We start from the raw sequence: 24,816 nt of genomic DNA, 5'->3' as shown, positions 1-24,816 counted from the left end.
AGACGTAGCCCATGCTAGATCTCTCTAGCTCAAACTGACAGATTGACTGGATTTTTTAATTATGTTATTTAGATAACACACCGGTGCATCAATAGACTTTAGGGGGTTTTAACATCAAGTTATGTAAGACTGAAAAGTTCAAACCATCATGGGGTGAGTTTCCCAAAAACAAAGTAACTCCAGTATTTCCAGATTTATATTAAAGTAGCATTCCAGTGTTTCCAGATAATTGATTACAAAACGAGTGAAGTTTTTCTACCAATTCTTAAAATATGTTAAAAAACAGCTTTGAGCAGGAATGGAGTGGGCGAAAAAAAAAAAAAAAATCATGAGTAGACAGCTGATTGGCCAGCTCATCATCCTTTATGCAGAAATAACAAGCTTTTTTTTAATTAATTTTTTTAACTGGCAGAAACACAATTGTGGTGGTTTTGAAGTGTTTATTCTCCAATTCATGCTTTGGCCAGTATAGGCCGAGTCACGACATTATTCGGGTATGAGTTATCAGAATTTTGAACTTTTAAAATAGATCCACTGGACAATTACTTTAAGGCTGTGTTTACACAGGCAGCCCAATTACGATCTTTTCCCACTAATTTGACCAATCAGATTAAGCTCTTTTGCCAAATCAGAATTGGACTGCCTGTCTAAGGCTGTCTACACTTGACATTTACATGCGACTTCGCCTATCAGAATATGAACATCGCATTGAAAAAGACCGGTATAGATGCACAAAAGTCGGATCCGGTCGGTCGGATCCGTGGTGGTCAGATCCGTCTCACCACTTCAAGAGGTGGTCAGAGACGCATGTATGTGTGAATTTCTTCTCATTCTGGACCCAATCAGGCTACTGAAGGTGCAAGCAGTGGGCCACATCAGCACTCCGCCCACAAGTTTCCAGAAAACTTGTGTTTTGGGAGAGAAGCACCTTTTTTTTCATTAAATGTTGAAGGAAATACGTTCCTAGAGTGTAAGAAAGTTGTTTGCTAGCTTCAATTAGCTAGTTGGCTAGCATTTATTAGAAGATAAGCTAACCTGTAAGAAATCCCTTTAGCGTTGCTAGCTACAGTACCAGTCAAACGTTTGGACACCTACTCATTCAATGGTTTTTCTTTATTTTTACTATTTTCTACATTGTATAATAATAGTGAAGACATCAAAACTATGAAATAACATGTGGAATCATGTAGTATCTAAAAAAGTGCTAAATCAAAATATATTTTAATATTTGACATTCTTCAAAGTAGCCATTCTTTGGCATTCTCTCAACCAGCTTCACCTGGAATGTTTTTTTCAACAGCCTTGAAGGAGTTCCCACATATGCGGAGCACTTATTGGCTGCTATTCCTTCACTCTGTGGTCCAACTCATCCCAAACCATCTCAATTGGGTTGAGGTCGGGTGATTATGGAGGCCAGGTCAGCACTCCATCACTCTCCAGCCTGGAGGTGTGTTGGGTCAGTGTCCTGTTGAAAAACAAATGATAGTGGGACTAAGTGCAAACCAGATGGGATGGCGTATCTCTGCAGAATACTGTGTTAGCTATGCTGGTTAAGTGTACCTTTAATCCTAAATAAATCACTGACAGTGTCACCAGCAAAGCACCCCCACACCATCACATCTCCTCCTCCGTGCTTCACGGTGGGAACTACACATGCCGAGATCATCCGCTCACCTACTCTGCGTCTCACAAAGACATGGTAGTTGAAACCAAAAACCACAAATTTGGGCTCATCAGACCAAAGGAAAGATTTCTACCTGTAATGTTCATTGCTTGTGTTTCTTGGCCCAAGCAAGTCTCTTCTTATTGGTGTCCTTAAGTAGTGGTTTCTTTGCAGTAATTCGACCATGAAGGTCTGATTCATACAGTCTTCTCTGAACAGTTGATGTTTCATCATAGCGCGTGATGGTTTTTGCAACTGCACTTGAAGAAACGTTCATAGTTCTTCGTTTCTCTTTGCTTATTTGAGCTGTTTTTGCCATAATATGGACTTCTGTATACCACCCCTACCTTGTCACAACAACTGATTGGCTCAAATGCATTAAGGAATGAAATTCCACAAATGAACTTTTAACAAGGCACAACTGTCAATTGAAATGCATTCCAGGTGACTACCTCATTAAGGTGGTTGAGAGAATGCAAAGTGTGCAAAGCTGTCATCAATGCAAATGGTGGCTACTTTGAAGAATCTCAAATATATTTTGATTTGTTTAACACTTTTTTGGTTAGTACATGATTCTATATGTGCTATTTTATAGTTTTGATATCTTCACTATTATTCTACAATGTAGAAAATAGTAAAAATAAAGTAAAAATGAGTAGGTGTGTCCTGTAGCTTGCTGGCTAGTTACAGAGGTTAGCTGGCTAGTAGGCTACAGCCATCAAGTTGTGTCAGATTTATCCTGTTCCACCGTTTGCAGAATGCATACTGGCATTTGAATATAGCATGGGAAAAGGGAAACTGGACATAATGTGGACACATTTAAATGTAGTTTTAGATGCATGACGTGTTCTTAATTGCATGATCAGAACTCCATGATCAAAATACAAAAGCTGAATGAACTGTCAAGTCTAGACATGGCGGGTAAGAGTTAAAGAATTGAAGTAGTCAAACGTAATGTCTGAAATGTAATGTCTATGATGAAATTCCAATAACAAGGAATTCAGTCAAAAGGAAAACACAATTTGAGGCTCAGAAAAAAAAAAAAAAAAGAGGTACTCCAAACATTGCATATAACTGTTAATCTAGGTGTGGGGATAGTCTACTTCAGGGTTTTCCCAAACTCTGTCCTCGGACCCAAAGGGGCACACATTTTGGCTTTTGCCCTAGCACTACACAGCTGATTAAAATAATCAGCTGTGTAGTGTTAATGCAAAAACCAAAACGTACACCCCTTGGGGTACCGCAAAATGAGTTTTGGAAACGCTGGTCTACTTGTTCCCAATCACAATGGACATCAAGGCATCAATGTTAATGACAGTGTGATGACTAGAGAGGAAGAGGTGAAGTGAGAGGGTCCCTTCCCATCAATTTCTCCATGTGGCAATACAGTGATAAGCAGTCTGCCTGCCTTCCCGCTTTTGGAACAACGGCTACCATTGCTAGGGGCGCAGACAAGACCATCTCGTCATTATGTACAGTACCTCGCAACATCACCTTGCCAACCAGGGTAGTAGGTAGAGGAGAAGAGATCGAATCAAATGCTCGCTGTGGTAAACATGAACCTCTGGCGGTTACTGAAGCCAATGTGGCATGTTGAATACATTTTCTCCGCACGAGTTTGGCTCTAACATTTGAACCGCTTTGGCTATAAGCTATTATTATTCCCCTCTATGATGATCACAAGCCAAGTTAGAAGGGAATGTCACAAAAAAACAAAATTTGGCCCCCATAAGAATATAGTTGAATAGCAATGTCATAGGAGTGGAAAGGCTGTCCTTATGGCTATGGAGTGGAAAGGCTATCCTTAGAAGGGCTCTGATAAGCCAGATGGTTCTGCTTCGGTTTGCCACAGTGTCGTGCAGTACGCCTGAATTAAAACCCAGACAGTTATATTGGTGCCATAATCTCCGAGTACGAGGTCTAAAAGGGATAAAATGCAACCGAGGTGGTTTGATGAACCATACTCTTCAAGTAACCTTGCTGGAGACTTGAATACTTGTGTTAGCTTCCTGAATTCATCCCAATGTGCCTTAGCTAAGTGGGCTAACAGTCTTCTGACATGCAGGAGACCTGGTTCGAACTCAGTCAGTCACAAGAGAAAGATTAAATAGGGAGTGGAAAGGCTCGACGGCTATTGAACTACACTGCTCAAAAAAATAAAGGGAACACTAAAATAACACATCCTAGATCTGAATGAAATCTTATTAAATACTCTTTTCTTGACATAGTTGAATGTGCTGACAACAAAATCACACAAAAATGAATCAATGGAAATCAAATGTATCAACTCATGGGAGGTCTGGATTTGGAGTCACACTCAAAATTAAAGTGGAAAACCACACTACAGGCTGATCCAACTTTGATGTAATGTCCTTAAAACAAGTCAAAATGAGGCTCAGTAGTGTGTGTGTGGCCTCCACGTGCCTGTATGACCTCCCTACAACGCCTGGGCATGCTCCTGATGAGGTGGCGCATGGTCTCCTGAGGGATCTCCTCCCAGATCTGGACTAAAGCATCCGCCAACTCCTGGACAGTCTGTGGTGCAACGTGGTGTTGGTGGATGGAGCAAGATGTGCTCAATTGGATTCAGGTCTGGGGAACAGGCAGCCAGTCCATAGCATCAATGCCTTCCTCTTGCAGGAACTGCTGACACACTCCAGCCACATGAGGTCTAGCATGGTCTTGCATTAGGAGGAACCCAGGGCCAACCCGCACCAGCATATGGTCTCACAAGGGGTCTGAGGATCTCATCTCGGTACCTAATGGCAGTCAGGCTACCTCTGGCGAGCACATGGAGGGCTGTGCCCCCCCCCCCCCCAAAGAAATGCCACCCCACACCATGACTGACCCACTGCCAAACCGGTCATGCTGGAGGATGTTGCAGGCAGCAGAACGTTCTCCACGGCGTCTCCAGACTGTCACATGTGCTCAGTGTGAACCTGCTTTCATCTGTGAAGAGCACAGGGCGCCAGTGGCGAATTTGCCAATCTTGGTGTTCTCTCGCAAATGCTAAACTTCCTGCACGGTGTTGGGCTGTAAGCACAACCCCCACCTGTGGACGTCGGGCCCTCATACCACCCTCATGGAGTCTGTTTCTGACCGTTTGAGCAGACACATGCACATTTGTGGCCTGCTGGAGGTCATTTTGCAGGGCTCTGGCAGTGCTCCGCCTGCTCCTCCTTGCACAAAGGCGGAGGTAGCGGTCCTGCTGCTGGGTTGTTGCCCTCCTACGGCCTCCTCCACATCTCCTGATGTACTGGCCTGTCTCCTGGTAGCGCCTCCATGCTCTGGACACTACGCTGACAGACACAGCAAACCTTCTTGCCACAGCTCGCATTGATGTGCCATCCTGGATAAGCTGCACTACCTGAGCCACTTGTGTGGGTTGTAGACTCCGTCTCATGCTACCACTAGAGTGAAAGCACCACCAGCATTCAAAAGTGACCAAAACATCAGCCAGAAAGCATAGGAACTGAGAAGTGGTCTGTGGTCCCCACCTGCAGAACCACTCCTTTATTGGGGATGTCTTGCTAATTGCCTATAATTTCCACCGGTTGTCTATTCCATTTGCACAACAGCATGTGAAATGTATTGTCAGTCAGTGTTGCTTCCTAAGTGGACAGTTTGATTTCACAGAAGTGTGATTGACTTGGAGTTACATTGTGTTGTTTAAGTGTTCCCTTTATTTCTTTGAGCAGTGTATATTCCTAAGGGGGCAAAATAACGTTTTTTTTGTGACCTTCCCTTCTAACATGGGTATGAGCATCAGAGAACAGAAAGCCCATCTGCCAGAACCTTCTGTTTACTACATTCCTGGCTGGGCAAAGTACCAGGATGTTGGCCCCATTTTTGAATCAATTGAGAGAACTGAATCTGAGAAATTGAATACATGAAGCATTGATTAACTACACCCACAAATGGAGCAAATGTACCTCTGTGTTCAAGAATGTTTTTGGGAAACGTGTCGTTCAGTACAAACCGTCATGCAAAGTAGCAAAAGTTGAAACAAATTGAACACACGCCGTCAGTAGAAGATGGGGGTGTGTTCCGTCAGTAAAAGATGCCTGGTTATTCTTTAAAAGTGCATTCCTCGCAATATTAAATAAGCATGCCCCATTCAAAACAAATGTAGAACCAGGAACAGATATAGCCCGTGGTTCACTCCAGACCTGACTGTCCTTGACCAGCACAAAAACATCCTGCGGCGTACGGCATTCGCATCAAATAGCCCCCGCGATACGCAAATATATAGGAACAAATATATACAGGCAGCTAGGAAAGCAAAGGCTAGCTTTTTCAAACAGAAATGTGCATCCTACAGCACAAACTCCCAAAAATTCTGGGACACTAAAGTCCATGGGGAATAAGAGCACCTCCTCCCAGCTGCCCACTGCACTGAGGCTAGGAAACACTGTCACCACCGATATATCAAGAATAATTGAGAATATCAATAAGCATTTTTCTACAGCTGGCCATGCTTTCCACCCGGCCACCCCTACCCTGGTCAATAGCCCTGCACCCCCCACGGCAACTTGTCCAAGCCTCCCCCATTTCTCCTTTACATAAATCCAGATGGCTGATGTTCTGAGAGAGCTGCAAAATTTGGACCCCTACAAATTAGCAGGGCTAGACAGTCTGGACCCTCGCTTTCTAAAATGATCAACCAAAATTGTTGCAACCCTTATTACTAGCCTGTTCAACCTCTTTTGTATCGTCTGAGATCCCCAAAGATTAGAAAGCTGCCACGGTCATCCCCCTCTTCAAAGGGGGAGACACTCGACAAAAACTGCTACAGACCTATATATATCCTACCCTGAATTCCACCGTACCTTCTCCGCTATGCAATCTGGTTTCCGAGCTGGTCATGGGTGCAGCTCAGTCACGCTCAAGGTCCTAAATGATAAGAGACAATACTGTGCAGCTGTATTCATCAACCTGGCCAAGGCTTTCGACTGTCAATCACCGCAGACTCAACAGCCCTGGTTTCTCAAATGACTGCCTCGCCTGGTTCACCAACTACTTCTCAGACAGAGTTCAGCGTGTCAAATCGGAGGGCCTGTTGTCCGGACCTCTGGCAGTCTCTATGGGACTGCCAAAGGGTTCTTTTCTCAGGCTGACTCTTTTCTCTGTATACATCAATGATGTCGCTCTTGCTGCTGGTGACTCGCTGATCGCAGACGACACCATCCTGTATACATTTGGCCCTTCTTTGGACAACCTCCAATGCCATACAACTCTCCTTCCGTGGCCTCCTATTGCTCTTAAATGCAGGTCAAACTAAATGCATGCTCCTCAACCGATCGCTGCCCGCACCTGCACGCCCATCCAGCATCACTAGCCTGGACGGTTCTGACTTAAAATATGTGGACAACTACAAATAGCTAGGTGTCTGGTTAGACTGTAAGCTCTCCTTCCAGACTCACATTAAGCATCTCCAATCCTACCAATCCTTGACTTTGGCGATGTTATTTACTAAATAGCCTCCAACACTCTACTCAGCAAATTGGATGCAGTCTATCACAGTGCCATCCGTTTTGTCACCAAAGCCCCATATACCACCCACCACTGCGACCTGTAGGCTCTCGTTGGCTGGCCCTCGCTTCAAACTCTATGGTGGCAGAGATGGTCATCTTTGGTGCATAGCCACAGGTCACCACCCTGTTGTGACATGAATCAGGGTCATGGTCAGAGAAACCTTTGGAGGTACTAGACAAACTAAATATTCAGGTTTCAAAATGTTCTGTTTCCCTGCCTATTGAACACAACCTAGCTCGCCAAAAAACGTGCACTATTTCAGAAAAAAGTTAATGGAGGACCTTAAAGAGCGACTGACCCTAAAAGCAACTTCTTCTGGGAGTCCCATATGGCTGCGCACAATTGGCCCAGCGTCGTCTGGGTTAGGGGAGGCTTTACTTGGCTCATCGCGCTCTAGCAACTTCTTGTGGCAGGCCAGGCGCCTGCAGGCTGACTTCGGTCGTCAGTTGAACAGTGTTCCTCCGACACATTGGTGCTTCTGGGTTAAGCGGGCAGGTGTTAAGGAGCGTGGTTTGGCGTTCCATGTTTTGGAGGACGCATGACTTGATCTTCGCCTTTCCCTGAGCCTGTTGCAGCGATGAGACAAGATCGCAATTGGATATGACTGATTTGGGGAGAAAATGGGGGGCTAAAAAAAAATAGTAGCATCGATATGAGTCAAACATTTATTCTAGTGTCAAAATGTACTACTAAGTGTATTGGTCCAAAACTGATATTTGCAAGACGATAAAAAAAATGACGTGTTAATCTTCATTCCGTGACAACAGTTTTCCGTGGGTTGGGTTTATTTAATCCTGTCCACAAGCCAGCACCCAAGTAATCATCAATTCGGAGCACAGCTCCACACTACCTGATCATAATGCCTATGGGGCTAGTCAGGGACATTTACATTTATTTAACTAGGCAAGTCAGTTAAGAACAAATTCTTATTTACAATGACGGCCTACCCCGCCAAACCCGGACGACGCTGGGCCAATTGTGCACCGCCCTAAGAGACTCCCAATCACAGCCGTATGCGATACAGGATGTGTACATGGAACAATCTCTAATTTTCAATGATTTAAAAACTTCAAACCAACTATAAATTGTAGAAATTCATATACAAATATTGAAAGCATTTAATGAGAACTAAAATGATGTACATTGTGTAACTTATGGACGGTCCCTACTAGAGGTCGACCGATTTATTAGGGCTGATTTCAAGGTTTCATAACAATCGGATATCGGTATTTTTGGGCGCCGATTTGCCGATAATTTTTATTATCGGCGTTGAAAAATCATAATCGGTCGACATCTAGTCCCTACTATTCCCAGAGATAGGCTAGCCAAAGTCAAACCAACTTTGCCAAGGTAGCACACCAGCCGGCTGAAGCTAATTGGCTAACTCTTCCCATCTGCGAACACACAAGAGACACCTACATCAAACCAGACCGCGAAACCAACTCCCGTTTGAATTCAGTCATGGAAACTTGCATTTAATGAACCAAGTCTAAAACAAGGCAAAATTAGGAAGTGTAATAGCCCTTTAAGACCAAAGATCTATGACATGTTTAGATAGAATCCAGTTGACCCAGTCTGTAACAAGTGGGTCTGAGGCAGCAGTAATGGAAAGGACTTGGTGCTATAGAAACCAAGAGAGAACGTGACAGAGAATATGGTGATTCCTGGTAATGCTCCTTAATTACAGGACCTAACTTTTCCAATGGAAAAAGTAAATGAAGTAAAGGACAGGTAAACTGTCAAGTTTCACACCTTTCTACCATAATGAACGAGAACCCAAAGAATTGGTCTTCTCTCCAAGAATGAATGAAAGGGAGTGTAAATAATGAAACTGATTCCCCTCGCAACAGAGGAGAACAAAGCTTGTTAGTGTGCTTACGTACACGATTTTGAAGTTTTGAAAACTTAAGTGTATGCATCAATAGTACACCTGGATTTTTGGTTTATTTTTTAAATAATTCAGTGCCTAACTAGTCCTGGGCCTAGAAAGAATATACAATAGTGATGAAGGACATGCTCCTACAGAAAGTATGATCAGCTTAGCCTATAATAATACACTAAACCAGATTTGGCACATCTTACAGTAGCCTACAATTAGAAAAATATAACTCAATTGATTAAACAATTTCAATATGACTGAAATATGTATTCTAATATCTATCTTACAATATAGTAATCTCGGTTTTCATTTGAAACCTGTTTTGTCATTGCTTCGCTTGTTTGTAGCATTGCACATTTTGTAGACTATTTTTAGTCAACTATGAAGTTAACCGCAGTCAGAGACAAACACTTTGATTGTGTTTATCTGAGATGGTGTGTAAAGTTATGCGGGAGGGCAAAAGATATGACACTTTAGCTGTTCTACAAGTGGTCTGAAGCAGTAGTTAGATACAAGTGTTTTCAAATGGAAGTTAGTAATGATGGTTTTGTGAAACAGCTGAGATTTAACGACGCTCCTATGAAATTTCTAACAAACTTAGCCTTAAGATGCCTTTGGGAAACCCAACCCTGGAGGCATGCAGGCTTTTTCCCTCTCATTCAATCAGGTTAATTGGTGTCAAATCATTTCAATTGGAAATGGTCCCTCAGAAGTAGGAAAATGGTCTGGGTTTGGGGCTGTCCAAGATCTGTCTTTTTTTTTTATTTTTTATTTTTATTTTTTACCTTTATTTAACCAGGCAAGTCAGTTAAGAACACATTCTTATTTTCAATGACGGCCTGGGAACAGTGGGTTAACTGCCTGTTCAGGTGCAGAACGACAGATTTGTACCTTGTCAGCTCGGGGGTTTGAACTCACAACCTTCCGGTTACTAGTCCAACGCTCTAACCACTAGGCTACCCTGCCGCCCATAACATGACCATGGTCTTGTTGGGTATGCTTACATAAGTTCTATTCACGTTAAAAAAAATCACATTTAAAAAAAAAATCTGCCTACAAAGAGCCATGCCCAATGTTTTCACCACATTGAGTCTGTGCCATCTCTAACATGTGATCCAGAAGAACTAAAGAGGCCGCAGGTTTGAGAAGTGTCAGAGCATAGAGGATCGATTGAGCGACAAGGATTATGGGACTGCCAAATCTGTCCATGAACCACTTGCCACAGTCAGTGCCACTAACCTTTTGTTAAACCAACCAGTCACTTCTGATCCAAGACTAGAATCCCTGGGTACCAGAACCAGGAGTAAGGGGCTTCTATGGGCACAAATAAAATGCAAAAATAGGTGAAATATTTATATACACAAAGCAGTCATCACTGACCCCCTTGTCACTATAAAATGCAGCATCTCTCTCTAATCCGCTTGGCCAAACTTTTCCTTTTCTTCTTGCCGTTTTTCTCTTTACTGTCCTCCATCTTCCTCGCTCGGATCTCTCTCATCAGGTCAAAGAATACCTGCAAAGACGAGAATAAACACAGTCCATCTACAGATATGGCACCATGTCACTATGCAACATCCAAGACAACCTTCTCTGCAGTTTGTGACTGCAGAGGAGCTGAGCCCTGGTTGATAGATGCAACCCATCTGGCTCACCTTGTCGACATTGGCACGGGTTTTGGCAGAGGTCTCCACGTAGCACACGCCCCACTGTTCAGCACGCGCCTTGGCCTCTTCCGCGCTGACCTGCCTCCGGTCCTCCAAGTCAGACTTGTTCCCCACCAGGAGGAAGGGTGCACTCTCATCCTCCTTCACCCGCAAGATCTGCTCCCTGCAGAGCAGAGCCATTAGATGACAGTGGAGCTATGACATGTAACAACTATGGGACTATGATATGTAACTACATGGAGTTGTTATGCTGCTCAACCTGAAGTCTGCTGTAGCTGCAAACGACTCTGCCTCAGTGATGGAAAAGACACAGAGGAAGCCCTCCCCACTGCGGAAGTAGTTGTCCCGGATGGCAGCATAGTCCTCTTGTCCCGCAGTGTCCAGGATGTCTATCTGGACCTCCTCCCCATCCAGAACTACCTTTTTCCTATAGCTGTCCGCTTTGGTTGGTTCATAGTCCTCAACAAACTAAGGGGGTAGCATCAACAGACAATAAATTACTACCAAGTGAGGTCATGCACACAATTGCAAAATTGGGGAAATGAGATCAGCCTAGATCAAGGCCGGCCAAAATGATGTTTGGTTTAGACCACCAGAAGGTTCCAGGAATGTATATATTTTCTTGTCAACTGAATGTGCCGCTTAGTTCATGGAGGTTACCCATGTAACTGGTTCTGATATCCACCAAAGAGGTTCGTACAAAGAGTGGTTCCTGTTCTCTTCATACAAATTTGGCTTTAACTTTTGAATGGTTGAGACGCTCAGGAACATGCATGTTTCTTTTGGGGGGGGGTCTCTACAGCACTCACCGATGGCGTAGCAGACATAAGGAACTTGAGTCCTGAACATCCCAAAACATTTCACTTACCAATGAAAATAGTTACGGCATTACCATATTCAAGTCATTTTCTAATTAGCCTTAAGAACGTAGAAATATGGCTGCAGTTTGTGCTAAAGTAGTTTAAAGGCAATAAAAAGAAAAATGTAATTGTGGGTATATCAGCCTAGAACTTCCACATCGGTGCATCCCTAATGCAAACATCTAAAATCAGAGAATGTAGAAATGATAATGGACCAATTAAGTCAAAAGTTTAGACAACTCTTTTCAGGGTTTTTATTTTTACTATTTTCTACATTGTAGAATAAAGCTCTGACGAAGGCCGAGAGGCCGATACGTCAGCTTATTAAAGATCAGTGATACTATCAAGAGCAGTGTGCGGTTTCCCATTTCCTTCAGAATAATAGTGAAGACATCAACATGAAATAAAGTGTTAAACAAATCTAAATATATACAGTTAAAGTCAGAAGTTTACCTTAGCCAAATACAGTTAAACTCAGTTCCACAATTCCTGACAATAGTAGTAAGAATTCCCTGTCTTAGGATCACCACTTTAATTTAAGAACGTGATGTCAGAATAATTTATTTCAGCTTTTATTTATTTCATCACATTCCCAGTGGGTCAGAAGTTTACATACTAATTGAGTGTATTTGGTAGCATTGCCTTTAAAATTGTTTAACTTGGGTCAAACTTTTCGGGTAGCCTTCCACAAGCTTCCCACAATAAGTTGGGTGAATTTTGGCCCATTCCTCCTGACAGACCTGGTGTAACTGAGTCAGGTTTGTAGGCCTCCTTGCTCGCACACACCTTTTCTGTTCTGCCCACAAATGTTCTATAGGATTGAGGTCAGGGCTTTGTGATGGCCACTCAAATACCTCAACTTTGTTGTCCTTAACTTCTTGGATATAGGGGGCGCTATTTAAATTTTTGGATGAAAAACGTTCCCGTTTTAAACAAGATATGTCACGAAAAGATGCTCGACTACGCATATAATTGACAGCTTTGTAAAGAAAACTGACGTTTCCAAAACTGCAAAGATATTGTCTGAGTGCCACAGAACTGATGTTACAGAAAAAACCCAGATAAAAATCCAATCAGGAAGTGCCGCATTTTTTAAAACCGCCTCATGCCAATGACTCTTTATATGGCTGTGAATGGGCCACGAATGAACTTAGGCTTTCTGTCGCTTCCCCAAGGTGTCGACAGCATTGTGACGTATTTGTAGGCATATCATTGGAAGATTGACCATAAGAGACTACATCTACCAGGTGGTCGCTTGGTGTCCTCCGTCGCAATTATTGCGTAATCTCCAGCTGCAGTATTTTTCCGTTTGCTTCTGATGAGAAGCCAACTGCCACCACTGATAGATTATCGAATAGATATGTGAAAAACACCTTGAGGATTGATTCTAAACAACGTTTGCCATGTTTCTGTCGATATAATGGAGCTCATTTGGAAAAAAGTTCAGCGTTGTAAGTGACTGCATTTTCCGGTCTTTTTCTTAGCCAAACGTGATGAACAAAACTGAGCTATTTCGTCTACACAAATAATCTTTTTGGGAAAAAAATGAACATTTGCTACCTAACTAAGAGTCTCGTCATTGAAAACATCCGAAGTTCTTCAAAGGTAAATGATTTTATTTGAATGCTTTTCTTGTTTTTGTGAAAACGTTGCCTGCTGAATGCTAGGCTTAATGCTATGCTAGGCTATCAATAATCTTACACAAATGCTTGTGTAGCTTTGGTTGAAAAGCATATTTTGAAAATCTGAGATGACAGTGTTGTTAACAAAAGGCTAAGCTTGTGTTTGAATATATTTATTTCATTTCATTTGCGATTTTCATGAATAGGAAACGTTGCGTTATGGTAATGAGCTTGAGGCTATGATTACGCTCCCGGTATACGGGATTGCTCGTCGCTAGAGGTTAAGCCATTGTGCCACAACTTTGGAAGTATGCTTGGGGGTCATTGTCCATTTGGAAGACCCATTTGCAACCAAGCTTTAACTTCCTGACTGATGTCTTGAGATGTTGCTTCAATATATCCACAATTTTCCTACCTCATGCTGCCATCAATTTTGTGAAGTGCACCACTCCCTCCTGCAGCAAAGCACCCCCACAACATGATGCTGCCACCCCCGTGCTTCCCGGTTAGGATGGGGTTCTTCGGCTTGCAAGCATCCCCTTTTTCCTCCAAACATAACGATGGTCATTATGACCAAACAGTTATATTTTTGTTTCATCAGACCAGAGGACATTTCTCCAAAAAGTACGATCTTTGTCCCCATGTGCAGTTGCAAACCGCAGCCTGGCTTTTTTATAATCGTTTTGGAGCAGTGGTTTCTTCCTTACTGAGCGGCCTTTCAGGTTATGTAGATTTACTCTGGATAGAGATACATTTGTACCGGTTCCTCCAGAATCTTCAAAGTCCTTTGCTGCTGTTCTGGGATTGATTTGCACTTTTCGCACCAAAGTACGTTCATCTCTAGGAGACAGAACGTGAATTCTTCCTGAGTGGTATGACGGCTGCGTGGTCCCATGGTGTTTATACTTGCGTACTATTGTTTGTACAGATGAATGTGGTACCTTCAGGCGTTTGCAAATTGCTCCCAAGGATGAACCAGACTTGTAGAAGTCCACTTTTTCCCCCCTGAGGTCTTGGTTGATTTCTTTCGATTTTCCCATGATGGCAAGCAAAGAGGCACTGAGTTTGACAGTAGGCCTTGAAATACATCCACAGGTACACCTCCAATTGACTCAAATGATGTCAATTAGCTGATCAGAAGCTTCTAAAGTCATGACATTTTCAGGGATTTTCCGAGCTGTTTAAAAGGCAGTCAACTTAGTGAAACTTCTGACTCACTTGAATTGTGATAGTGAATTATAAGTTAAATAATCTCTTTACAATTGTTGGAAAATTTACTTGTGTCATGCACAAAGTAGAAGTCCTAACCGACTTGCCAAAACTATAGTTAACAAGAAATTTGTGGAGTAGTTGAAAATTGAATTAATGACTCCAACCTAAGTGTATGTAAACTTCCGACTTCAACTGTGTATTCTTCAAAGTAGCCACCCTTTGCCTTGATGACAGCTTTGCACACTCTTGGTATTCTCTCAACCAGCTTCACCTGAAATGCATTTCAGTTAACAGATATGCCTCGTTAAAAGTTGATGAAACTAGCTCTCATGGGGACCACCACAGGAAAGGAAGAACGAGTTACCTCTAAAGCAGAGTATAACTTCAATAGAGTTACCAGTCTCAGAAAAAGCAGACCAACTCAAATGCTTCATAGGACCGGCCTCCTGGTTAGAATTTCGGAGGTGTGCACACCACCCACCGCTTCAAAGTATATTACTCGCCAATGTCCAGTCTCTAGACAACAAGGTAGACGAAATTAGGGCAAATGTTGCTTTCCAGAGACATCCTGGATTGTAACATACTGTTTCACCGAAACATGGTTCTCTCAGGAAATGTTGTCAGAGTTGGTACATCCACCGGGATACTTTATGCATCACACCAATAGAAATAAACATCTCTGGGACTGAGGGCGGGGGTGTATGCTTCATTATTAATGAATCATGGTGTAATCGTAACATACAGGAACTCGAGTCCTTTTGTTCACATGACTTAGAATTCCTCAAATGCGTACCATATAATCTCCCAAGAGAATTCTCGTCGTTTGTCATAGCCATGTATATCCCCCCCCCCCCCTCAAGCAGATACCACAACGGCCCTCAAGAAACTTCACTGGACTTTATGCAAACTGGAAACCATATCTCCTGAAGCTGCATTTATTGTAGCTGGGTATTTTAACAAAGCAAATTTGAGAACAAGGCTACCTAAATTCTATCAGCACATTGATTGTTGCACTCGTGCAGGCAATAAACTAGATCATTGCTACTGTAACTACCGTGATGCATACAAGGCCCTTCGGCAAATCTGACCACTACTCCATTTTGATCCTCAAGTCCTATAAGCAGAAACTCAAAACAGGATGTGCCCATGACGAGAACTATTCAACACTGGTGTTACGGATACAAGTGTTACGGATACAAGTATCCTGTGTGTGTATCCTGTTTGTGTTTCTTTTCTCAATCATCAATCAGAAGACACACCTCCTCCTATTTCCTACCCTATCACAGTTCCTTCCCCATGGTTTAAAAACCCCATCATTTGTTTGCTCTAGAGCTCAATCTCTCTGTAAATGCCATGTCTGTAGGTCTCTGTGTTTCACTCTCTCTTTGTGTCTTAACCTCTCTTTTGTTTGAGCACCTCCATAGCACTTTGTCATCACCTGTGAGTATTATTTTTGGTTATGGTGTTTGTTTGTTGCAGGTGCAGCTCAGCCCCTTCTCCTGCTCCCCCCATTACCGTGTGTTTATAAATAAACCTAGAGTTTGACGGTAGATTTCAGTTGTCGTGGTTATTTTGTTCACACTTTTACTTTGTCACAATTATAATTTGCATGAGTTATGTTACGGGTCTCATTACCATCCCCCCTAGACTGTCGGGCCAAAAGGGATTCTTAACACTGGTCTGCCCAATAGGAATCCACACTTAAAGACTGTTTTTGATCTCGCGGACTGGGAAATGTTCCGGGCAGCCTCAGAGACTAATATCGATTTATACGCTGATTTGGTGAGTGAGTTTAAGGAAATGCATTGGAGATGTTGTACCCACTGGCACTATTAAAACCTACCATAACCTGAAACTGGATAGATGGCAGAATTCCAGCAAAACTGAAAGCACAAACCAACACATTTAAATCAGGGAAAGATGACTGTGAATATGGTTGAATACAAAGTGTAGTCATCCCCTCTGCAAGGCAATCAAACAAGCGAAACGTCAGTAGAGAGACAACGTGGAGTTGCAATTAAAATGGCTCAAACATGAGACGTATGTGGCGGAGTCTACAGGCAATCACGGCCTACAAAACAAAAAAAAACAGCCAGGTCCTGGACACTGACATCTGGCTTCTAAACTAACACCTTCTTTGAGGATAACAGTGCCACCGACGAGGGCCGCCACCAAGGACTGCGGGCCCTCCCTCTCCATGGCCCGAAGCGAGTAAGACATTAAACGCGTTAACCCTCACAAAGCTGCCGGCCCAGATGGCATCCCTAACCGCGTCCTCAGAGTAAGCGCAGGCCAACTGGCTGATGTGTTTACGGGCATATTCAATCTCCCTATCCCATTGTGCTGTCCCCACATGATTCAACATGGCCACCATTGCCTTCTTGGGTACAGAAACAATGGTAAATTGAACTAAATGACTATTGCCCCATAGCACTCGCTTCGGTCTTAATGAAGTGCTTTGAGAGACTAGTCAAGGATCATATAGCGCCACCTTACCTGCAGCCCACTTCAAATTTCATACCGCCCCAATATGTCCACAGACGATGCAATCGCCATCACACTGCCCTATACCATCTGGACAAGAGGAATACCTATGTAAGAATGCGGTTCAAGCTGATCATTAAGCTTGAAGTCCTGGGTCTCAACCCCGCCCTGTGCAATTGGGTCCTGGACTTTGACGGGCCGCCCCCAGGTGCTGAAGGTAGGAAACAACATCTCCACTTCGCTGATCCTCAACACTGGGGCCACACAAGGGTGCGTGCTCAGCCCCCTATTGTACTCCCTGTTCACCCGACTGCATGGCAATGCACTCCTCCAACTCAATCATCAAGTTTGCAGACGACACTACAGTGGTAATAACGACGAGAGCCTACAGGGAGGAGGTGAGGGCACTCTGAGTTTGGTGTCAGGAAAACAACCTCATCAACAAAACTAAAAAGGAGATGATCGTGGACTTCAGGAAAGAGTAGAGGGAGCACCCCCATTTCCACATCGACGGGACAGCAGTGGAAAAACGTGGAAAGTTAAGTTCCTCGGTGTACACATCAGGGACGAACTGAAATGGTCCACCCACACAGACAGTGTGGTAGAGATGAAACAGTATGAAAATGTAATTACAATTGAGCAAATTAACATTGGAGTGATAGATGTGCAGATGAAGTGCAAGTAGAAATACTGATGTACAAAAGAGCAAAAAAGTTTAAAACAGTATGGGGATGAGGTAGGTAGATTGGATGGGCTTTTTACAGATGGGCTGTATACAGCTGCAGCGATCAGTTAGCTGATGTTTAAGGTTAGTGAGGGAGATAAGTCTCCAACTTCAGTGATTTTTGCAATTCGTTCCTGTACGAGAGCATACAGGTCGCAATGGTGGGTAGTATATGGGGCTGTTAGGAATATTATAAATAAATGACTTAACAATATTCTCATTTTAAATGGAACTGTAACTAAGTAAACTTATACTGTTTTATTATATCTGATTAACAATATGAGTTCATAAGGGATTGTGTGACACGGACAAGGAGTAATTAAATATAACAAACACCATTCCATACTAGTCTGGAGAGGAGTGTGTTAAGTAAGCAGATAGGGTCGTTAACCTATGGTTGAACCGACGAAACTGAGCTCTGGGGTGTTTCAGATAAGGCAGTGAGTGCATTCCTAGGTTCTGTTAATTAGAACTGTCGGCTAAGTGGTGATCGATAAAGGTGAGGGGTCAAGAGTTCATTCAGTTATGTTGTGTAACCTGTGAGTGTGTTAGTGAGTTGGAATTAACTTTTAAACTCACTTAATTCTAGGTCGGGAGGAGGAGATTCATTCTAGAAGCAATGAAATTACGTAATGTTATTGTATATAAACTGTTGCTCGTGGTACCTATTATTGATAAGACTGGTCTCCGTCTATTTTATGCAAACAAGAATCTTACAAATTCTCAAAATATATTAAGGGAATTCAATTAATGAAAACATATTGGAATAATTAAATTACAGTAACAGGGGCTTTGGTGACAAAACAGATGGCACTGATAGACTACATCCAATTTGCTGAGTAGAGTGTTGGAGGCTATTTTGTAAATTACATCGAAGATATGTTTGGCGGCTTGAGTGGAGGCGGCTTTGTTGCGAAATAGGTAGCCGATTCTAGATTTAATTTTGGATGGAGATGTTTAATAGAGTCTGAAAGGAGAGTTTACACTAGCCAGACACCTAGGTATTTGTAGTTGTCCACATATTCTAAGTCAGAACCGTCCAGAGTAGCGATGCTAGTCGGGCGGGCGGGTGCGGGCAGCAATCGGTTGAAAAGCATGAATTTAGTTTTGGTAACGTTTAAGAGCAGCGATGAGGCCACGGAAGGAGTATTGTATGGCATTGAAGCTCGTTTGTTGGTTTGTTACAGTGTCCAAAGAAGGGCCAGATGTATACAGAATGGTGCCGTCTGCGTAGAGGTGGATCAGGGAATCTCCCGCAGCAAGAGCGACATCACTGAGGCTGAAGAAATTTTGCTTGCCATCTAAAACCCACAAACTTTTACAGATTAACAATTGAGAGCATACTGTCGGGCTGTATCACCGCCTGGCACGGCAACTGCACCTCCCACAACCGCCAGGCTCTCCAGAGGCTGGTGCGGTTTGCATAACGCATCACCGGGGGCAAACTACCTGCCCTCCATGACACCTACAGCACCCAATTACAAGGAAGGCCAAAAAGATCAAGGAAAACAACCACCCAAGCCACTGCCTGTTCACCCCACTACCATCCAGAAGGCAAGGTCAGTACAGGAGCATCAAAGCTGGGACTGAGAGACTAACAGCCATCACTAACAGAGAGGCTGCTGCCTACAGACTTGAAATCATGACCACTTTACTAATAGATTTCTAGTCACTTTAATAATGCCACTTTAATAATGTTTACATCTTTTGCATTACTCATATCATATGTAAACTACCATTTTTTTAAAATGGTTCTTTAAAAAACAAGGACATTTAAGTGACCACAAACCTTCACCCATTAAAATAACACCAAATTGTTAATAAATACAGTGTAGACATTGCTACGGTTTAAATGACTACAGTAGCTGGAAATGGCAGATTTATGGAATATCTGGATGGTACCGAGGCCCATTATCAGCAACTTTCACTCCTGTGTCACAATGGCATGTTGTATTAGCTAATCCAAGTTTATCATTTTAAAAAGGCTTATTGATCATTAGAAAGCACTTTTGCAATTATGTTAGCACAGCTGAAAACTGTTGTTCTGATTAAAGAAGCAATAAAACTGGCCTTTAGACTAGTTGAGCATCTGGAGCATCAGCATTTGTGGGTTCGATGACAGGCTCAAAATGGCCAGAAACAAAGTCCTTTCTTCTGAAACTCGTCAGCCTATTCCAAGTGAGAAATTGCCAAGAAACTGAAGATCTCGTACAACGCTGTGTACTACTCCATTTCAGAGAACAGCGCAAACTGTCTCTAACCAGAATAGAAAGAGTGGGAGGCCCCCCGAGCACAACTGAGCAAGAGGACAAGTACATGAGCGTGTCTAGTTTGAGAAACAAACGCATCACAAGTAATCAACTGACAGCTTTATTAAATAGTACCAGCAAAACCCCAGTCTCAAGGTCAACAGTGAAGAGACTACTCTGGGATGGATGTTGGCCTTCTAGGCAGAGTTGCAAAGAAAAAGCCATCTCTCAGACTGGCCAATAAAAAGAAAAGACTAAGATGGGCAAAAGAACAGACACTGGACAGAGGAAGATTGGAAAAAAAGTGTTATGGACAGACTAATCTAAGTTTGAGATGTTCAGGTCAAAGAACATTTGTGAGATACAGAAAAAATAAAGATGCTGAAGTGCTTGATGCCATCTGTCAAGCATGGTGGAGGCAATGTGATGGTCTGGGGGTGCTTTGGTGGTGGTAAAGTGGGAGATTTGTACAGGGTAAAAGGGATCTTAAAGGAGGAAGGCTATCACCCACTTTGCAATGCCATACACTGTGGGACGGCACATAATTGGAGCCAATTTCCTGCTACAACAGGACAATTACCCAACGTACAGCTCCAAACCATGCAATAACTATTTAGGGAAGAAGCAGTCAGCTGGTATTCTGTCTATAATGTAAAGGCCAGCACAGTCACCTGATCTCAATCCTACTGAGCTGTTGTGGGAGCAGCTTGACCATATGGTATGGAAGAAGTGCCCATCAAGCCAATCCAACTTGTGGGAGGCGATTCAGGATGCATGGGGTGAAATCTCTTCAGATTGCCTCATCAAATTGACAACTAGAATGCCAAAGGTCTGCAAGGCTGTATTTGCTGCAAATGGAAGATTCTTTGACAAAAGCAAAGTTTGGAGACAATTATTTAAATTAAAAATCATTATTTATAACCTTGTCAACATCTTGACTATATTTCCTACTCATTTCATCTGTTTTCATGGAAAACCAGGACATTCCTAAGTGACCCCAAACTTTTGAACAGTAGTGTATATACTGTATTTTATACCATCTTAAGATAAAATACAGTATATACACTACCGTTCAAAACACTACCGTAAATATACACACACATACTTATTCAATCCCTTTACTTAGATGTGTGTATTAGGTAGTTGGAATTGTTAGATATTACTGTACTGTCGGAACTAGAAGCACAAGCATTTCACTACACTCGTAATAACATCTGCTAACCATGTGTATGTGACCAATAAAATTTGATTTGAAGTAACAAGCACATCAACTGTTCAGAGGAGACTGCTTGAATCAGGCCTTCACGGAATGCTGTTGTAGCTAGCTGGTTAAGTCTACCTTGAATTTTGAATAAAATCACAGCGTGTCACCAGAAAAGCACCCCCACAGCTCCATGTTTCACAGAGGGAAACACACATGCAGAGATCATCCGTTCACCTACTCTGCGCCTCACAAAGACACAGCGGTTGGAACCAAAAATCACAAATTTGTACTCATCAGACCCAAACAATTTCCACTGGTCTAAATGTCCTTTGCTCGTGTTTCTTGGCCCAAGCAAGTCTCTTCTTATTGGTGTCCTTTAGTAGTGGTTTCTTTGCAGAAATCCAACCATAAAGGCCTGATTCATGCAGTCTCCTCTGAAAAGTTGATGTTGAGATATGTCTGTTACTTGAACTCTGAAGAATTTGAGCTGCAATCTGAGGTGCAGTTAATAAAATTAACTTAACCTCTGCAGCAGAGGTAACTCTGGGTCTTCCTTTCCTGTGGCAGTCCTCATAAGAGCCAGTTTCATCATGGAGCTTGATGGTTTTTGCGACTGCACTTGAAGAAACTTTAAGTGATTGAAATTTACCAGATTGACTGACCTTCATGTCTTAAAGTAATGATGGACTGTCATTTCTCTTTGCTTATTTGAGTTGTTCTTGTCATATTGGTATTTTACCAAATAGGGCTATCTTCTGTATACACCCCCTATCGTGTCACAACAACTAATTGGCTCAAACGCATTAAGGAAAGAAAATCCACAAATGAACTAGGAACACCTGTTAATTGAAATACATTCCAGGTGAATAACTCATGAAGCTGGTTGAGAGAATGCCAAGTGTGTGCAAAGATGTCATCAATGCAAAGGCTGGCTACTTTGAAGAAAAATATATTTTGATTTGTTTAACACGTTTTTGGTTACTACATGAATCCATACATGTTATTTAATAGATGTTATGTCTTCATTAGTATTCTACAATGTAGAAAATAGAAAAATAAAAAACCCTTGAATGAGAAGGTGTGTCCAAACCTTTGACTGGTAGTGTGTATGTATTTTAAAAATTTTTGGCCCTCGAGCCAAAACGTTTAGCCATCTCTGGCCTCAAAAGTTGGATGTAGGCCATAAACATCTGATAACCAGAAGAAAAGTAGGCCTTCCAAAACAGCCAACAAAATATGCTCTTCTGACAAATATTGTTTCTTACCTCGTCATACATGAACTGCAGAGTGAGGGCTGACTTCCCCACTCCACCACTGCCCACCATGATCACTTTGTGGAGGGCCAGAGAGTTCTGCCCTTTGGGCTTTGCTGTTGCCATGGTGGTTCACTCCAAGTAAAGAGGTTTTAAGGAGAGCAAGAGGTTCGGGAAGAAACCAGGAGGGGAAAAGGGAGGATCTGAGGGTAAGCCAGATAGAGAGGACAGCAACCTCCAACGTGAGGCAGATTGAGCTTGTCCCCTAAAATGAAAAAAATAAATAAAAAGACATAACATGATTTGCTGTACATCAAATACATTATTCACACTGCTGCATTGTACACTACCGCCACAAGGGAGTGCTCCCACAAGGAAGTGCTCCCTCACAGCAGTTAAAACAACTTGGCTGGATCAGTGAAACTGAGAATTTAGAAATGACTTAAGAGAAATACAGTGCATTCGATAAGTATTCAGACCGTTTTTCCACACGTTGTTACGTTACAGCCTTTCTAAAATTGCTTACATTTTTCCCCCCTTCAATCTACACACAATACCCCATAATAACAATGCAAAACCAGGTTATTATTTGCCCATTTATAAAAATGAAACAGAAATACCTTATTTACATAAGAATTCAGACCCGTTGCTATGAGACTAGAAATTGAGCAACGGTGCATCCTGTTTCCATTGATCATCCTTGAGATGTTTCTACAACTTCATTGGAGTCCACCTGTGGTAAATTCAATTGATTGGACATGATTTGGAAAGGCACACACCTGTCTATATAAAAAGGTCCCACAGTTGACAGTGCATTGTCAGAGCAAAAACTAAGCCATGGGGTTCGAAGGAATTGTGCATAGAGCTCTGAGACAGGATTTTGTCGAGGCACAGATCTGTGGAAGTGTACCAAAACATTTCTACAGCATTGAAGGTCCCAAACACAGTGGCCGCCATCATTCTTAAACGGAAGTTTGGCACCACCAAGACTCTTCCTAGAGCTGGCTGCCGGGTCAAACTGAGCAATTGAGGGAGAAGGGCCTTGGTCAGGGAGGTGACCAAGAACCTGATGGTCACTGACAGACCTCATGAGTTCCTCTGTGGAGATGAGAGCATTTCAGAAGGACAGACATCTCTGCACCAATCAAGCCTTTATGGTAGAGTGGCCAGAAGTTAGCCACTCCTCAGTAAAAAGGCACATGACAGCCCACTTGGAGTTTGTCAAAAAGGCACCTAAAGGACTCTGACCTTGAGAAACAAGATTCCCTGGTCTGATGAAACCAAGATTGAACTCATTGGCCTCAATGCCAAGCATCACGTCTGGAGGAAACCTGGCACCATCCCTACGGTGAAGCATGGTTGTGGCAGCATCATGCTGTGGGGAAGTTTTTCGAGGGCTGGGAGACTAGTCCGGATTGAGGGAAAGATGAACGGAGCCAAGTAAAGAGTTCCTTGATGAAAACCTGCTCCAGAGCACTCAGGACCTCAGACTGGGGTGAAGGTTCACCTTCCAACTGGACAACGCAGGAGTGACTTCAGGACAAGTCTCTGAATGTCCTTGAGTGGCCCAGCCTGAACCCAATTGAACATCTCTGGGAAGACCTGAAAATAGCTGTGCAGTGACACTCCCCATCCAACCTGAGCTTGAGTGGATCTGCAGAGAATTATGGGAGAAACTCCCCAAATACATGTGTGCCAAGCTGGCAGCATCATACCCAAGACATTTTTGGTGCAAATGTATTAAATTATCTAAAAAAAATGTTTTTGCTTTGTCATTGTGAGGGATTGTGTGTAGATTTGGGGGGTACTATTTAATCAATTGTAGAATAACGCTGTAACGTAACAAAATGTGGTAAGTCAAGAGGTCTGAATACTTCCCGAATTCACTGTATATCCTAATTCCAAACAAGGATTGGTTAGCATTCAGTCCATTAAAAATAAGAAATAGGACGCTGTAAGGGAAGCGAGGGAGATACAATGTGTTAGGGAAATAAGGTTATTAGCTAGGCTACAGTGGAATTGTAAGTGAAATGTCAAGTGCTGTATGGTGTTTTTGACTAGGAAACCATCGTAGCTAGCCAGTTCACGTTAGCTAGTTTGGCTGACGCTAAGCAAGCTAGCGTTACCTAGCTAAGCTAGTTACTGTAGTTAGCTACATAAAACTAGCTAGTTTCACATACTAAAACGAGGTGTGCTGTAGCTAACTAGCTAAAACGACAAACTCAAGCTAGCTACTTAAGCCAGATGACTAACGTCAGTTAACTTGTTCTTCGATGTGCGGTAGAAGGTTGGGCTAGCTAGCATGTATTGGAAATAACCTTACCTTGGGACACTATGGGCGATACAGGCTACAAAAATGACAGCTGCAAGCTGGTTTGAAGAAATCGTTTACTTACCCTCTTCTCGCGATCCTAGCAACAAGAGAAGAGCTTGTCAAGTCTTCTTCTTTGTTATCTACTTCTTCTAT

The 24,816-nt window shown here is 42.7% G+C and overlaps 1 protein-coding gene across 3 annotated transcripts; it reads right to left on the bottom strand.

Moving 5' to 3' along the window:
• Positions 1–1,414: 1,414 nt before the first annotated feature.
• Positions 1,415–24,816, bottom strand: ralaa (v-ral simian leukemia viral oncogene homolog Aa (ras related)). Of its 3 annotated transcripts, XR_002256485.2 has the most exons (6): positions 24,673–24,756; positions 22,362–22,614; positions 11,001–11,209; positions 10,730–10,904; positions 10,317–10,590; positions 1,415–1,465 (listed from the first exon to the last, which is right to left on the bottom strand). XR_002256485.2 is itself a non-coding variant. In XM_020494660.2 (5 exons), the coding sequence occupies exons 2-5, from the start codon at positions 22,473–22,475 to the stop codon at positions 10,468–10,470; spliced, it is 621 nt and encodes a 206-aa protein (XP_020350249.1). In that variant the 5' UTR covers positions 22,476–22,614; positions 24,746–24,816; the 3' UTR covers positions 8,301–10,467. The 3 variants fall into 3 exon arrangements, 2 of the variants coding, with proteins under 2 accessions (XP_020350249.1, XP_020350248.1); XM_020494660.2 differs by lacking the exon at positions 1,415–1,465 and having other exon boundaries at positions 8,301–10,590; positions 24,746–24,816; XM_020494659.2 differs by lacking the exon at positions 1,415–1,465 and having other exon boundaries at positions 8,301–10,590.

The sequence above is a fragment of the Oncorhynchus kisutch genome, linkage group LG11 (genome assembly GCF_002021735.2).
Source record: "Oncorhynchus kisutch isolate 150728-3 linkage group LG11, Okis_V2, whole genome shotgun sequence".
Lineage (NCBI taxonomy): Eukaryota > Metazoa > Chordata > Actinopteri > Salmoniformes > Salmonidae > Oncorhynchus > Oncorhynchus kisutch.
Note: the sequence above shows the minus strand (reverse complement) of the source record. Positions and strands in the feature narration are given on the sequence as shown.